Source organism: Mustelus asterias, unplaced genomic scaffold (genome assembly GCF_964213995.1).
Source record: "Mustelus asterias unplaced genomic scaffold, sMusAst1.hap1.1 HAP1_SCAFFOLD_2078, whole genome shotgun sequence".
NCBI lineage: Eukaryota > Metazoa > Chordata > Chondrichthyes > Carcharhiniformes > Triakidae > Mustelus > Mustelus asterias.
Window position 1 is genome coordinate 13,548 of NW_027592023.1, and position 15,997 is coordinate 29,544.

The following is a 15,997-nucleotide window of genomic DNA, read 5'->3' on the forward strand; positions in this document are numbered from 1 at the left end:
TCTTCACTCAAATGTGGTAGTGAACCTTTGAAAACCCCCAAGGACTGTGGATATTCAGTCAATGAATATATGAAACTTTGGAAACTAGGAAAATCAAAGGATTGGGTAGGAAAGTGGAATTGAGCAGGGAGATCAGCCACGATTTTACTGAATGGTAGAATATCCAAAAGGTCCTTTGGTCTATTCTTACTCCTATTTCTTATGTCTTTGACACTGTGGAAGCTGCACTTAACCTCAATTAGTTAGACATGTCTATTTCAGATAGCCAAACCATTTGCAGTACACAATTTTGAATTGTGTCAGGCTTACCTTTTGAACAATGCGTGCCAGCATTTGAAGTGCCAGAGTTCGCTGCTGAATTATCTGACTGCGAGCTAAATGAAACAGCTCTTGCAGTGAGTACCCAGCTTGCTAAAAGAAACAAACCATTAGTTAGGAGATAATTAAAGCAAATAAGAGTTAAGAAATTTTGGGCAGTTTGCCAACTTCTCACTGTGTCTCAGCTCTGTGCCACCATAATGCAAAAAGAAAGCAGCTATGTGCATTTACATAAACTGATTGTTTTAAAGCAGTTTACAGCCAACAAAGTGTAGTAACTGCTGTAAAAGGGGGAAACGTGACAGCCAATTTGCACACAGCAAGTTCCTAAAACAGCAATGTGATAATGATGAGATAATCTATTTTTGTGATGTCGGTTGAGGGATTAAACATCGGCCGGAACTTGGGGGAGAGCTCCCCTCCTCCCTTCTTTGAATAGCGTGAATCTTGGGCCTTGTAAGTTTCCTATGTGGCCATTTTAGTGGAGGTGGGATCAGGATGGGGTGGGCTACCTGTCCCGCCTCTTGGTAACCATTTTGGCTGGCTAGAAGGCTTATCAAGGCCAATTAAAAGGAAGCCAACTGGAATTTTCCAGTTTCCTACATTGGCAGGAGCCAGTTTAGGTACCTGGAGGCAGACAGCCAGCACCAGGCCAGGGCAATATTGCTCTAGGCAGACCTTGAGACCCTCCTTGCCTGCCTGGCTGTGAGGGCAGCCTGTAGAAAGGCTTGACCTCATTGCAGAAACCTGCAAGTATATAATGGATCTTGAAACTGCTTATTTCTTGCTGTCACTGTGCACATGGTTAAAGTTGGTTGCTACTAGTTGTTCCTTCGAGTTGCAAAGAATTTCTGATATGTTTCATACATTTAAGATATTAATATCAATGGTTCAATTGCTGCCGTGGTATTTTGATGGGAACTCACTTAACTGATCAGCTAAAATGTCATAAACATACAAATTGAATCATACCATTTCATTTGAACAACCTGCATAATTTCATTGCCTGTGGATGGTTCACTGAATAATATAAAATACAATCTTTAATGAGCTTAGTTCACATAAATTAAGAGATTTGAATTGATAATATAGCAAGGCTACAAAGGCAGAGACTGTTCTCCTTAGAGCACAGAAGGTTAAGGAAGACTTAATAAGAAGGATTCAAAATTGAGTTTTGGTGGAGTAAATAAGGAGAAGTTAGATTCTCGGGCAGAAGTGTCAGTGGCCAGGGGAGACAGATTTGATTCAGGAATGTTAGCCTTATGGTTATGCTACTTCCGGTAATTCCAAGGCATAGATTAATAATCCAGAGACGCGAGTTCAAATCTCACCCTGGCATCTGAAAAATTTAAATTCAAGTAATCAAATAAATCTGGAATTTAAAAAAACTGTCGATAAAGACGTCCAGTAATGACTCAATTGTTGTGAAACCCTATCTGCTTCATTACCCGGTCAGGTCTATATGTGACCCCAGACTCACTGAAACGTGGCTGACTCTTAACTACTACTCTCTGAAATGGCCTAGCAGGACACTCAGTTAAGGGCAATATCCTGTGAATGAATAAAAAAAAGTGTTATTTATGATCTGTAATTATGATTTGTAATGCACTACTTGAAAGAACTACTCCAAAGAAAACGGGATAAAAGCCTGAAAAGGAAAAATTTGCATGGCTGTGGAGAAACAGCAGGATAGTGGGGCTAATTGGATAGTCTATCAAAGAGCCAGGACAAGCATAGCAGACCAAATGGCTTCCTTCTGTGCTGTAAGACTCTAAGATCCAAGGCTGCTCAGTCATCAGTCTGAGGCCGCCTTTAAGATGCCACTAATCAGAAGCTCGCTGGCAGCGTTTTACCAAATAAGGAGTGAGCACCTGCATTTCAATGATCAACTTTACACCCGCCTCACTTACTGTTTTGACACTTCGGGAAAAATACTGAAATTTACCGCTTCACTAATCTGTATCTTAACTCCATTTATCCACTCCATAGCCCTTAAAGTGATCTACTGATATCAGCTTTGAAATTTTCAACTGATCCTGAGCCTCACCAGCCTTTTTGAAGGGGAGGGAGAAGTTGCAGATTTCCCTCACTTTGTGTGCAGAAGTGCTTCCTGACATCTCGCTGAACAGCCTAATTTTAAGGTTAAGCCTTCTGGTTCTGGACTCCCGCATTCAGAGGAAATAGTTTCTGTCCATCCGCCCTAATAAATCCTTTAATCATCTTAACCACCTCAATTAGATCACCCCTTAATCTTCTTTACTCAGGGGAATAAAGGCCCACTCTAGGCAATCTGGCTTCATTATTTAACCCTTTTAACCCAGGTGCCATTCTGATGAATTCATACTGTACGTCCTCCAAGGCCAAAATATCCTTCCCAAGATGCAGTTCCCAGAATGAACATAGTACTCTGGAGCTCAGTACAGTTGGAAGATAACTTCCATCCATTTATAGTACAGCCTTCACTTTAACAAATGTGGAACGCAGCTCCAAAGCATTCAGTGTAAGATGAAATAATATAATGTCTAACCTCTTGCTGCTCTCCATGATGGTGCAGTCCCAGGTGAGTTGGAAGATCAACATCTGGAGGTATCAAGTCACCATGGAAACTGAACCTTGCTTGCATCTCCTGAATGTGGAGCAAAAAGGCATTAAATTACATGTTTCTGATAAAAGAAGAGAGGATATGTTGCTGTTCATTGTGCAAGTTAGTTTTCAATATATTCAGTGTTTGGTGGATTTATTGCTTCAAGAGTCTGATCAAGGAGGAATTTGCTATGTAAATGTTTGCAGAGCCACATCAGCATTTCAAGTTCTCCTCTGCGTCTAAATCAGAGAGCTCCTCAATAAGCGCACACACACCGCTCAGCTCAAGCATCCCTAAAAGGCAAGAGCTATGCTGTCCCACTGGCCCTCACAAATCCATGACAGGGCCATTCAGTCCCACAGCATCTCCCTGCTCTGTGACAGGGCCACTCAGTCTCAGTCCCTTGCTGCTCTGTGACAGGGCCACTCAGTCCTACAGCCTCTTGCTGCTCTGTGACAGGGCCTCTCAGTCCTACAGCCTCTTGCTGCTCTGTGACAGGGCCACTCAGTCCCACAGCCTCTCACCCTCGGTGACAGGATCACACAGTCCCAGTCTCTCACTGCTCTGTGATAGGGCCACTCTGTCCCAGTCTCCCGATGCTCTGTGACAGGGCCTCCCAGTCCCACAGTCTCTTGTTGCTCTGTGATAGAGCCTCCGAGTCCCAGTCTGTCACTGCTCTGTGGCAGGTAGTCTCAGTCCTCAGTCTCTGACGTAAGGAGTAACTGTTATACAGAAACTGGTACTGCTCACCTTGTTAGTTTTCTGTCGCCTGGGTTTGGGCAGATCTTTCATCCATTCTAGTTTTTCATATTCCGGTTCATCCATGTGGACCCACCCTTTCTCAGGCTTCAATGGAATACCAACCTCTGTAAAGATTCAACAATATTGTAATGAGTTGGTCTGCAATCCTGTCACCTACCTGAGTACAGTACACACTCACACATCACTTGGTCTTGCACATGTCCAGCTCACCACCTACACAATTGTGTCACTCCCCTCCTACAGTCTGCTGATGTGCAGGCATAATGAAGGAGGTAGTCATCAACTTCAAGAAGCATAGTGGAGGACATGCCCTTGCCTGCGTCAACAGGGATGAAGTGGAAATGGTCAAGAGCTTCAAGTTTCTAGGTGCCCAGATCACCAACAACCTGTCCTCATCCCTCCATGCCAACACTATAGTTAAGAAAGCCACTACTTTCTCAGGAGGCTAAGGAAATTTGGTATGTCTGCTACAATCTTCACTAATTTTTACCGATGCACCATAGAAAGCATCCTTTCCGGAGTAGCACAGCTTGGTATGGCTCCTGTTCTGACCAAGACCACAAGAAACCACAAAGGATTGTGAACGTAGCCCAGTCCATCACACAAACAAGCCTCCCAAATATTGGCCCCGTCTACACTTCCCACTACCTCGGAAAAGCAGCCAGCATAATCAAGGACCCCAGACATACTCTCTTCCACCTTCTTCCATCGGGAAAAAGATATTGAAAAAGTCTGAGGTCATGTACCAATCGATTCAAGAACAGTTTCTTCCCTAATGCCATCAGACTTTTGAATGGACCTACCTCATACTAAGTTGATCTTTCTCCAAACCCTAGCTATGACTGTAACACTCCATCCTGCACCCTCTCCTTTCCTCCACTATGAACAGTATGCTTTGTTTGAATAGCGCGCAAGAAACAATACTTTTCACTGTATATTAATACGTGTGACAATAATAAATCAAATCAAAAAATACCTACATTGGTTTAGGCATGAACCTGGGTTCATTATTACAAGCACACAACTTTAAATCTATCATCTCACAAATATATGGAATACAAGTACTATATTGTACAGAAGTCCAGACAGTTGGAATGAAATCCAGCGCAGACTTACAGAATAAGAAGGAATCTCATGTTAAATGCACCTTGGCACTCCCAATCCTAATTGTCCTGGAACCACAAAACTGGCTGAAATCCAATCCTGACTAAGAATCCAACTGCAATACTCAAGTCATTAAATGGTTGCTGTTGACCATGAGATTCACTGATACAAGAAAATTGTAGGGAGATTTCATATTGTTCCCTAGCTGGTCTTTGGATGGTAGGACCGCAGTCAATTAAGCAGACAGTTAAGGCAAGGTGCACACAGGATTGGGAAAGACAAATAGTGCAGGAGTAAAGAACGGTTTATAAATCAGAGGCACCAGATAGGAGGCACTCAAGATGGGCTGGGTTACATGTGCATAAATGCACAGAGCATGGTCAAATAAGGTCAGTGAGCTGCAGGCACATGTCACCACATGGGACTATAATATAGAGACAATAACAGTGAATTGACTTAAATCAAGGCAAGATTCAGACTTAATCCTGGCTACAAGTTATTCAGAAAAGGTAAAGGGAAATAAATGGAGGATCAAATAAACTATTGTAGGATTGGAAAGGAATGGTGTAGCTGAGAATGCAAAGACAGAATATTTCGCTAGAATTAAGGATCAATAGGGGAGCTATTATATTACTGAGTACGTACTATAGGCCACCAAATCGTGGAAAGAAGAGAGAGGAGCAATTATGCAGGCTAGTTATAAGAAGATGCACAAACTGGACTATCAATAATGGGAACTCCAATTATTCAACTATAGACTGGGGTGTAACAAAGGACAGAGGGGAAGGAATTCCTGAAATGGGTACAAGAAAATTTGTGCTTCCAGCCTGCCAAGGAAAGAAGCAGAGCAGGATCTAGTTTTTTTGGAATGAAGTGCCATGTGGAACATATTTCAGCCAGGAGTATTTAGGGAACATTGATCATATCATCAGGTTATAGGAAACTGTAAAAATATACTACTAAAAGAGGGTTAGCAGCAGTGAGTTACAAATAGATATCAAAAACTGCTCAGTAAAACAGTAACTGAATGCCAGCAGCCCTTCAAGAAAAGATGGTTCAGGGACAGAATAGACATAACCACAGAGGGAAAAGGAAATGCAGCCAAAGCCAGATGTCCATAAAAGAAATCAAAACTATGAGACAAAAAAAGTAAAATTCATAACACAGTAGAGAACTGTGGTAGCATGGCCCTTAAAGGGACATTACCCGAGGGCCACATGATCCAACCAGACCCTATGGATTGTCAGGACAGAAAGCTGAGCCAATCAGGACCAAGGGCACACACTCTAGGTCCCGCAGTGAGAGCCTGGGAGGAGTTATTCAGCTGTATAGTGATGCGCGATATAACACACGAGAGGCGTGATGTACTCGGAAAATAAAGGCTTTTATTGACAACAATAACAGAGCTACCATATACAGTACACGATCCCAGACTAAAGGGTCACCAGGCAGAGCAGTGACCTTTATACCTCTCCCAGGAGGTGGAGCCGACTGGGGTGTACCATAACAACTATATTAACAGGTAGAACAGCCCAACCCTAACCCCAACAGTAACATATATACAGACTCATAGTACTGGCCAGACCATGGCTCAGCACTACCTAGTGGGAACCAACAATGGTTCACCACATATAGTTAATTCAGACTGACCTTCTGTGTATATAATTATTTACTGTTGGCAATAAAGCCTTTGTTAATTGAAGACAAATCGAGTCGTCCTTGATTTATTCCGAAAACCAAAATTGAGACTGATCCCTGGTTCTAGACACCCTACTCAAGAGAAACATCCTCTGAGCATTGGTGGGGGGGGGGGCAATCCTTGGTGGGAGTTTTGGTAATACCAATGTGGTGCGAGGGGGGATAAGTTAGTATGGGGGGGAAGCGAGTCACTTTGGAGGATGGTCAGTCAGAGGTTGCAGCGAGTCACATAGGTGGGGAGAGTCATGTGGGTGATTAGGTAGGAGATGCTGGTCTAGGTCTTTACAATAGTTACCCAGAAGTTAGAAGAGGTTTTAAGTCTACGAGCGGAATTTTACCGGCACAAGCACCCGAGGTTCGTACGATCCCACCCGAGGCCAACACAGAGTGTCGTTCTCTGAGCCTCTCCGGCCCCCGGAATCGAGGCAGGCATGCTGGTAAAATTCCAGCCTACATGTGTAATCCTGCCGGAAATCTCCGATTCAAATCACATTTTTGGACGGTTCCCAGTGCAGGGTAATTGTCCAGAGGAAACTTACACCTCTGGGCAATTGTCTGCAAACCCTTACCTGGGAACTTCTGAACGTGATTCCCCAGTGCATCTTTGGGGAACCCCACCAATCCAGTGCTGGGGAACTCGGAATTTACGGCCCCATGTGTTTCAATGAAATCAACTTATTCTTCAAAACTCAAGGAAATACAGGTCCAGTCTACTTAGCCTCTCCTCATAGAGCAATCTCCTCATCCCTGGAATCAGTCTGGTGAACTTTTGTTGCACTTCAGCGAGAGCAAGTATGCCCTTCATCAGGTATGGTGGCCGACAACGTACACAGTACTCCAGAGATGGTCCCAGTAAGGACCTCTATAATTATAGCAAGATTACTTTGTTATACTTTAATCCCTTTGTAATCAAAGCTAAAATACTATTGCTCTTCCTAATTGCTTATGATTTAGTTTGCAAAACAGTTTAAACAACCTCTCACTCCCACAGCCCCCTCCATTTTCTCACCTCCCCAGCACCCTCCCCTCACTCACCTCCCCAGTACCCTCCACACACTCTCACCTTCCCAGCACCCTCCCCTCACTCTCACAGTCCTCTCCACACTCTCACCTTCCCAGCACCCTCCCCTCACTCTGTCCTCTCCTCACTCTCACCTCCCCTCACTCTCACAGCCTCCTCCACACTCTCAACTCCCCAGCACCCTCCCCACTCTCACAGCCCCCTCCACACACTCTCACCTCCCCAGCACCCTCCCCTCACTCTCACAGCCCCCTCCACACTCACCTCCCCAGCACCCTCCCCTCTCTCACACCCCCCTCCACACTCACACCTTCCCAGCACCCTCCCAGCCCCCTCCACACACACTCACCTCTCCAGCACCCTCCCCCACTCTCACAGCACCCTCCACACTCTCACCTCCCCAGCACCCTCCCCTCACTCTCACAGCCCCCTCCACTCTCTGAGCTCCCCAGCACCATTCTCCCTCACTCCCACACCTCAATACCATTCCCCTCCTTTCCACAGCTCCCTCCACACTCACACCTCTCCAGCACCGGTCCCTTTCACATATGAACATACAAACAAGGTGGAGGCCATTCAAGCCTCAAGCCTGTTCCCCCATTTAATAAGATCAAGCCTGATCTTATAGTAACCTCAAATATGCATCCTGTCTAGCCCCCAATAGCCTATCACCCCGTTGCTTACCAAGAATCTATCCACCTCTGCCTTAAAAATATTCAAAGGCTCTGCTTCCACCATCTTTTCAGGAAGATATTTTCAAAGACTCACAGCCCTCAGAGAAAAAAATTCTCATCAGTCTGAAATGGGCCCATAAAACAATGAGACAATAACCAGATAATCAGTATAGTCCTGTAGGTTGGGAAATAAACTTTAGTCAGAATACGAACGATAATTCACCTGCTCTTCTTCGAATTGTGCCATTGGTTGTTTTATGTTCATCGGAGAGGGCAATCGGAGAGGGTTTAACTCTTCATCCAAAAGTCGGTGCCTCAGACAGTGTAGCATGTTCTCGGGACGGCACTGAAGTGTCAGCCTAGATTTTGTGCTAAAGTCTCTAAGGCAAAACTTGAATCCAAAACCTCTCTTTTGGTCTCAGAGGTGAGACTGCTGCCAACTAAGTCACTGCTAAGTGGCTCTCCCTGTGTTTGCAAATCAATCATGTTGTTGGAACCGAGTAGAGTGTGCCTCATTGTGCATTTAATCTGTGTGATATCTGACCAGAGAGTGCTTGATCCAACACTGAAAGGTAAGTGCTCCATTTCTCATTGCTAACATTCTTCACATATAAAAGAGCAGGAAATTCTAAAGGGGTTATATTATGATCTAGGTGTTATTAATACATTACTATGATTGGGTGATCTGTGATACAGAGCAGTCATTTTTAAAAAGTGAAATTTCATCTTCAGCTCCAGTCAGGTGGCAGAATCGCAGCTCTGTCACACAACAGTATATCCTAAACCCAAGGAGGAATGGCACAGTGTCACCTCCCCATGGTCTTGAATCAACGCATGCCAACACCTAGAGAGGATTCCTGTCTGGCAAAGAACAGCCCTGAAAATGTGATCAATTACACTGCAACACTCAATTCATTTTCCAATTAAGTGGTTTTTGTGGTACTTACAACTTTTCTCCCAAATTGGAGAAATGTTTTTATCCCTGCAATTTTAAGATATGTACTTTGGCTGTGGAGTGCTGTGCGGTGTTGGTCAATCCTGGGATAAACACAAAGTAGCAACATGCTCCTGACTCATCATGCTTTGTTCTCTGTTAAACAGTCAGGCTAACGCAAAAATGCCATCTTTTAGGCAGATCGCCCTGGAGTAAATTCAAGGGTAGCAACATGCCCCATCACCACTGTAGAGTTCCTCAGAGTTGTTTCCAAGGCCCAACCATCCTCAGCTGCTTCAATGACTTTTCCTTCATCAGAAGTGAGGATGTTCCCTGATGGTTGCCAAGTGTTCAGTTCCATTTGCAGCTCCTCAGATACTAAAGTAGTTTGGCTTGCACACAGCTGGATAACATTCAGGCTTTGGCTGATAAGTGGCAAATAACATTTGTGCCACACAATTTCTGCCAGGCAATGGCCATCTCCAACAAGAGAGAATCTAACTGTCTGCCCTTAGCATCCAATACATTAATCATCATGGAAGCCCCCACCATTAACATCCTGTGGGTTACCACTGACAAAATACTTAACTGGATCAATCATATAAATACCTTGGCTACAAGGGCAGGTCAGAAGCTGGGAATTCTGTGATGAGTGTGACTCATCTCCTGACTCCTCAAAGCTTGTCTACCATCTACAAAAACTAATCAAGAGTGTGATGGCATACTAGAACATTCTGTGGAACAAACGGACCTTGGCATGTTTGTCCACAGATCTTTGAAGACGGAAGGGCATATTAGCATAGTGGTGAAAAAGGCATATGGGATACCTGTTGGCAAAAGATGCCAGAGCACTAATTAAAAGAGAGCTGGGGAGTTCCTCCAATACTATCCTGGCCAACATGCATCCCTCAAAATGTCACCAAAACAGATTAATTGGTCATTCATTTTAATTCTGCTTGTGGGAGTTTATTGTCTGCAAACTGGCTGTCACATTTCCTTCACTATAACAGTAATTATAGTTCAAAAGTACTTAATTGGCTGTAACGTGCTTTGGGACATCCTGAAGTCTTGAAATACACTATATAAATTAGAACCCATAATGAGAAACTAAAATAAATTTGAGTTGAAGGACCATTGCAAAATACCATTCAGAAAAACTGAATGATGTGAAATATGTAATGTACTCAGGAAGTCTAACTAAGGTTAAGTTAATGAATACCTCCAATGCAACTGAAGAGATTCTGCATAGTTTTCCCAAACTGAGATATCATAGAATCCCTACAGTACAGAAGGAGGCCATTCGGCCCATCAATTCTGCACCGACCACAATCCCATCCAGGCCCCATTCCTGTAACCTCACACATTTACCTTGCTAACCTCCCTGACACCAGGGTCAATTTAGCATGGCCAATCCACCTAACCCGCACATCTTTGGACTGCGGGAGGAAACTGGAGCACCCGGAGGAAACCCACGCAGACACAGGGAGAACAAGCAAACTCCACACAGACAGTGACCAAGGCAATTGAACCCGGGTCTCTGGCGCTGTGAGGCAGCAGTGCTAATCACTGTGCCACCGTGCCGCCCTATAGCCGAAGACAGCCAAAGAGAAAACCCTTAGTGCTACGAACTGATCTAAAGTTGGCACTTTGGCAGAACTTAATCAAAAGTTGACACCAGAGATCTCAATTGCATAGTCCTGCACAGACCAAAAATGTCCCCAGTACTACCTCAATGAGACCTCAGTTGTGGCGCTACGTGCTCAAGGAAAAATTAGTCTAAGTTTGCAGTGCTAATTGTTAGCCAATGTCCCCAATGAAAAGGACTATGTTTGACTCTGATATCTTCCATTGTCAAATGGGCTGCTTACACTGACTAACTCATGCAGGATGAACAATCAATGGTGCAGGAGGAGAGCTTCAGCAAAGAGGGGGGCAACTGTAGGGATGTGGGTTAAAGAGTTGCATCAGGACATGATTTGCCCCTATACAGAGGGCTGCAGAACAATTCTTTCTGAGGAAAGGACTAACTGGGATCGAATAATCTATAGTCCATACACACATAGATACACATGGGGGAGGTGATGGCCTAGTGGTATTAACGCTAGACTATTAATCCAGAAATTCAGCTAATGTTCTGGGGACCCGGGTTCAAATCCCGCCACTGCAGCTGGTAGAATTTGAATTCCATAAAAAATATCTGGAATTAAGAATCTACTGATGACCATAAAACCATTACTGATTATGGAAAAAACCTATCTGGTTCACTAATGTCCTTTAGGGAAGGAAATCTGCCGTCCTTACCTGGTCTGGCCTACATGTGACTCCAGAGCCACAGCAATGTAGTTGACTCTCAACTGCCCTCGAGCAACTAGAGATGGGCAATAAATGCTGGCCAGTCAGTGATGCCCATATCCCACGAATTAATTTTAAAAAACTGAATTTTTTGCAATGATGTGTCAGTGCTAATCTGCTGAATGTTTTAGTTTTCATGCCTTGGAAAGCACTTATTCTTGTTTACTATGGTTTCTATGTAGTAACTTTTTCTAAACCCTGGACTAATGAGTCAGAACTTGCTCTTGAAGTCTAGAGTGGTGTGTTCATGCTGTAGATAGACAGATCTTTATTACCTTGTAATGCAAGTTGAACTCGTTCCAATCTTTCTTCATTCCAGTGAAGCTTTTATTATTGAATAATTATTGACCATGCTTAATGCTTTAGATGAGCTGTACAGATCTAAGAGCAGATTGCAGAGCACAGCCAAGAATGCAGATGAGGAAGCCAAGATTTTGAGAGAACAAGGCAGGCCTAAAACAATTGTACTTTAACCCTTTTATAACAACTGAAGTCCCACTGAGATGGAACTGGGGCAATGAGTCTGTAAAATGTTGTTATTTTGGGTGGCTAGTCTTTTCGATATGCAGGATCTTTACATTTTTTGTGCGACGATCCTCAAGCAATATGTAATCTTGAACAAGACCTGAGTAGTATCTTCCAGACTGCAGCACAACAGTGCACTCACACAGTTTAGTGAGAACATTGACAGGGGTGTGCGCGTGTGTCTCAGTTCAAGAAAGAGCTATGCCATTGAGAACTTCACCTGCCGTACAATTCATAGTACTCCTCCCTCTGAGTCAGGAGCTCAAACTGCATTGGAGACTTGAGTACAAGATCTAGGCTGTTACTACAGTTTAATGCTGAAAGTGTGTTGGGCAGTAGGAAGTGCCAAGTTTTTGTATGAAATGCTAAACCGCGTCTGTCTGCCCACTCAGGCAAAAGCAAATTATTCCATGATACTGGATGAAAGCAAATTACTGCAGATGCTGGAATCTGAAACCAAAAGAGAAAACGCTGGAAAATCTCAGCAGGTCTGGCAGCATCGGTAAGGAGAGAAAAGACTTGACGTTTCGAGTCCAGATGACCCTTTGTCAAAGCTCAACTCGAAACGTCAGCTCTTTTCCCTCCTTACAGATGCTGCCAGACCTGCTGAGATTTTCCAGCATTTTCTCTTTAGGTATTCCATGATACTATTTGTACCTGGTGTCGCAACAAATATTTATCCATAATTAACATTATCACAACCAAGTTCAACTCATTGCCCATAACACTGCCCTCACCCCTTCCCTTCTCTCCCAGCACGATGATGGGTCTCCCATGTCCTCATTTTTCACCCCACCAGCCTCCACATTCAAAGGATCAACCTCCGCCAACTCCAGCATGACGCCACCACGAAACAAACCTTCCCCCTCACCCTCCCATCGGCATTCCGCAGGGGCCATGCCCTCTGTGACATCCTGGCCCACTCCTCCATCACCTCCAACTCTTCATCCCCTTCCTAAAGCACCTACCCATGCAATCACAGAAGGTGCACAGAAGCGTTTCACTTGCACCTCCTTCAATTTTGTCAACTTTATTTGCTGTTCCCACTGTGGCCTCCTCTACATTGGGAAGACTAAACACAGACTGGGTGACCACTTTGCGGAACAGCTTTGCTCAGTCCACAAGCCTCATCCCAACTTTCCGGTCACTTGCCATTTTAATTCAGCACTTTGCTTACATGTCCATCTTTGACTTGCTGCAATGCTCCAGTGAAGCCCAGCCCAAACAAGAGCAGCAGCAACTCACCTTCAAATTAGGCACGTTACAGTCCCCAGGACTCAACACTGAGTTCAACATCTTTCTCCTCCGCGTTGACTCTTTTAAAAATATATCCAAACATTTTTCTGTCCCTGTGCAAACCACTGCCCCAGCCTCACCACCAAGATCTGTCACTTGGTCTTAGGTTTTGTTTCCATTGAGCACTGATCTTTATTCTCCCATTAACATATTCTGGTATCTTAACTTTTTGCACCTTCTCTTGCTATTAACATTTCTTGTCTCGTGACTACACATTTTTGCTGCAATCTCTCCTAGCTCCCACCAATCACTGGCCTATTTTGCTTCACGCCCCTCACATACTGTATATAACCCATTACATTTGAAGAATCATGCAAACTCAAAATGTTAACTCTATTTTCTCTCTTCGTAAATGCTGCCAGACCTGCTGCATGTTTGCAGCATTTTCTGTTTTTGTTCCAAATTCCAGCATCCGCAGTATTTTGCTTCTATAAGATTATCACATTGCTGTGGGAGCTTGCTGTGCACAAACTGGCTGTTTTGTTTGTCATATTACAACAGTAACTGCGCTTCAAATGTACTTTGTTAGCTGTGAAGCCTTTTGAGATGACCTGAAGGTGGTATACAAATACAAATTGTTCTATTTCCTTTATGGCCACATGCTGTGTGACTGTACACGATTTTTCTACATTCCTATAGGGATGGAATATTTGCCGGTACTCCTGTGAATTAGGTGAATTAGGTGAATTAGCCAGGATCCTAATTACTCCTGTACACAGAACAGAACCACTGGCAAACCAAGTAATCACAATTGCTTCTAGCTCACAGTATACCATCTGTGTCAGTGAAAAAGTCAACTATTGGATATGGCATTTCACTCAACTACCTCATCCCAGTGTAAACCACAGCAATTTACACACAGTTGTTTACTGACACCTTCACCAGCAGTAAATAATATATTCCATTCTACGGATTTTGATCATAGAATCCCTGCAGTGCAGAAGGAGGCCATTCGGCCCATCGAGTCTGCACCGACCACAATCCCACCCAGGCCCTACCCCCACATATTTTACCCGCTAATCCCTCTAACCTACGCATCTCAGGACTCTAAGGGGCAATTTTTAACCTGGCCAATCAACCTAACCCGCACATCTTTGGACTGTGGGAGGAAACCAGAGCACCCGGAGGAAACCCACGCAGACACGAGGAGAATGTGCAAACTCCACACAGACAGTGACCCGAGCCAGGAATCGAACCCGGGACCCTGGAGCTGTGAAGCAGCAGTGCTAACCACTGTGCTACCGTGCCGCCCAGGAGATTCAGGAGATTCATTCCAAGGGACTAAGTTTTAGTGTCTGGACTAAGTTCTCCTAATACTCAAAAGAAAGATTTTGTCAGTGGAATCAATTCCAGCACAGATTGCCAGCAGAAACATGGTGACTCTTGTGGTTTAACCAAACCCAGTGCTGGGCTAGGTCTCCCATTGATCATGTACATTAGGCAACAAAACCTTTCAGATCAGCAGGTGCAGGCAGTAGACACTTTAAACACTTAAATATAGAAAGTATGGATGTGCCTAAGAGGTCAGTACAGACCAGGCAGTTCCTCTCACATTAGGATAAACAGGCTAAGGCGCTGGAATACAATACAAAGAGTTTTACAGGGTTTCAGTTGCAAACCATGCATTTGGATTCCCGGATGAGGTAACATTTAGGCAGCAACGTATTGTAGTCAATGTCATTGGCCAAAATTATTTAGAATATTCTGAACTTCGCAAGATCTGCATAGTGTTCTGCTGTGGAGTTCACAAGCCCCAATCCTTCACATGGTGCTCTTCCAAAATCATTTGTTCTGGCCAGTTGATTTCCCACAATTACAAAGCAGGGGGATGTTTGGGGTGGACACTTGGCATCTTCCCCTAACCAGGATATGATGTGTGAATGAGACAAGGCTATTGAAGGGCGGCACAGTGGCTAGCACTGCTGCCTCAGTGCCAGGGACCTGGGTTCGATTCCTGGTTTGGGTCACTGTCTGTGCAGAATCTGGACGTTCTCCCCGTGTCTGTGTGGGTTTCCACCAGGTGCTCCGGTTTCCTCCCACAGTCCGAAAGACATGCTGGTTAGATCCATTGGCCATGCTAAATTGTCCCTTAGTGTACCCGAACAAACGCCGGAGTGTAGCGGCGAGGAGATTTTCACAGTAACGTCATTGAGGTGTTAATGTAAGTCTGCTTGTGACACTAATAAATAAACTTAAACTGACAGTTAACTGTTCGTCAACTTCCTTCCCTCCATAGTTCACAATGACACTTGATGGTGGAGTATACATAACAGACATTATTCAAATGCAGCACAGGTGATCAATCTAACTGTACACTGAGAGTGGCTTTCAGTTCCTGATTCTATATTTTGAGCTCTCAAGCAAACTGTTAAAAATCATTCTGCTTTGTGTGTCTTTTACTTTGTCTATTTCAAAGATGCACGTCATAGATAAGCCCTCATGGCATACATGTTCCTGAATCCTTTAAAAACATTATTTTTCAAAAACTTTTCATAAAAATTAAGTCTTCATGACTTAGCTGTTCGAGTCCTTTGAAACATGGATTTATTAACTGTTAACTTTCTGTACTATAGTTAAGCGAGTCCAACACCAGGACTTGTTGGCCACAGAAGGTGGATTGGCCATGATAAATTGCCTCTTAGTGTCACGGGGATTAGCAGAGTAAATACATGGGGTTACGGGAATAGGGCTTGTTGTCAATGCAGGCTCGATGGGCTGAATGGCCTCCT

At 44.1% G+C, this 15,997-nt stretch overlaps 1 protein-coding gene across 1 annotated transcript in view; it reads right to left on the reverse strand.

Annotated features, from left to right (window-relative positions):
* Positions 1 to 309: 309 nt before the first annotated feature.
* The window catches only part of LOC144489275 (RNA polymerase II-associated protein 1-like), a gene marked incomplete at its 3' end in the record, with an annotated part of 51,427 nt that continues 35,739 nt past the window's right edge, over positions 310 to 15,997 (reverse strand). The window contains exons 8-10 of the mRNA XM_078207142.1: positions 3,653 to 3,768; positions 2,846 to 2,944; positions 310 to 411 (exon numbers count right to left, since the gene is read on the reverse strand). Of these exons, the coding sequence (XP_078063268.1) occupies positions 310 to 411; positions 2,846 to 2,944; positions 3,653 to 3,768 (317 nt within the window). The remainder of the gene's footprint in view (positions 412 to 2,845; positions 2,945 to 3,652; positions 3,769 to 15,997) is intronic.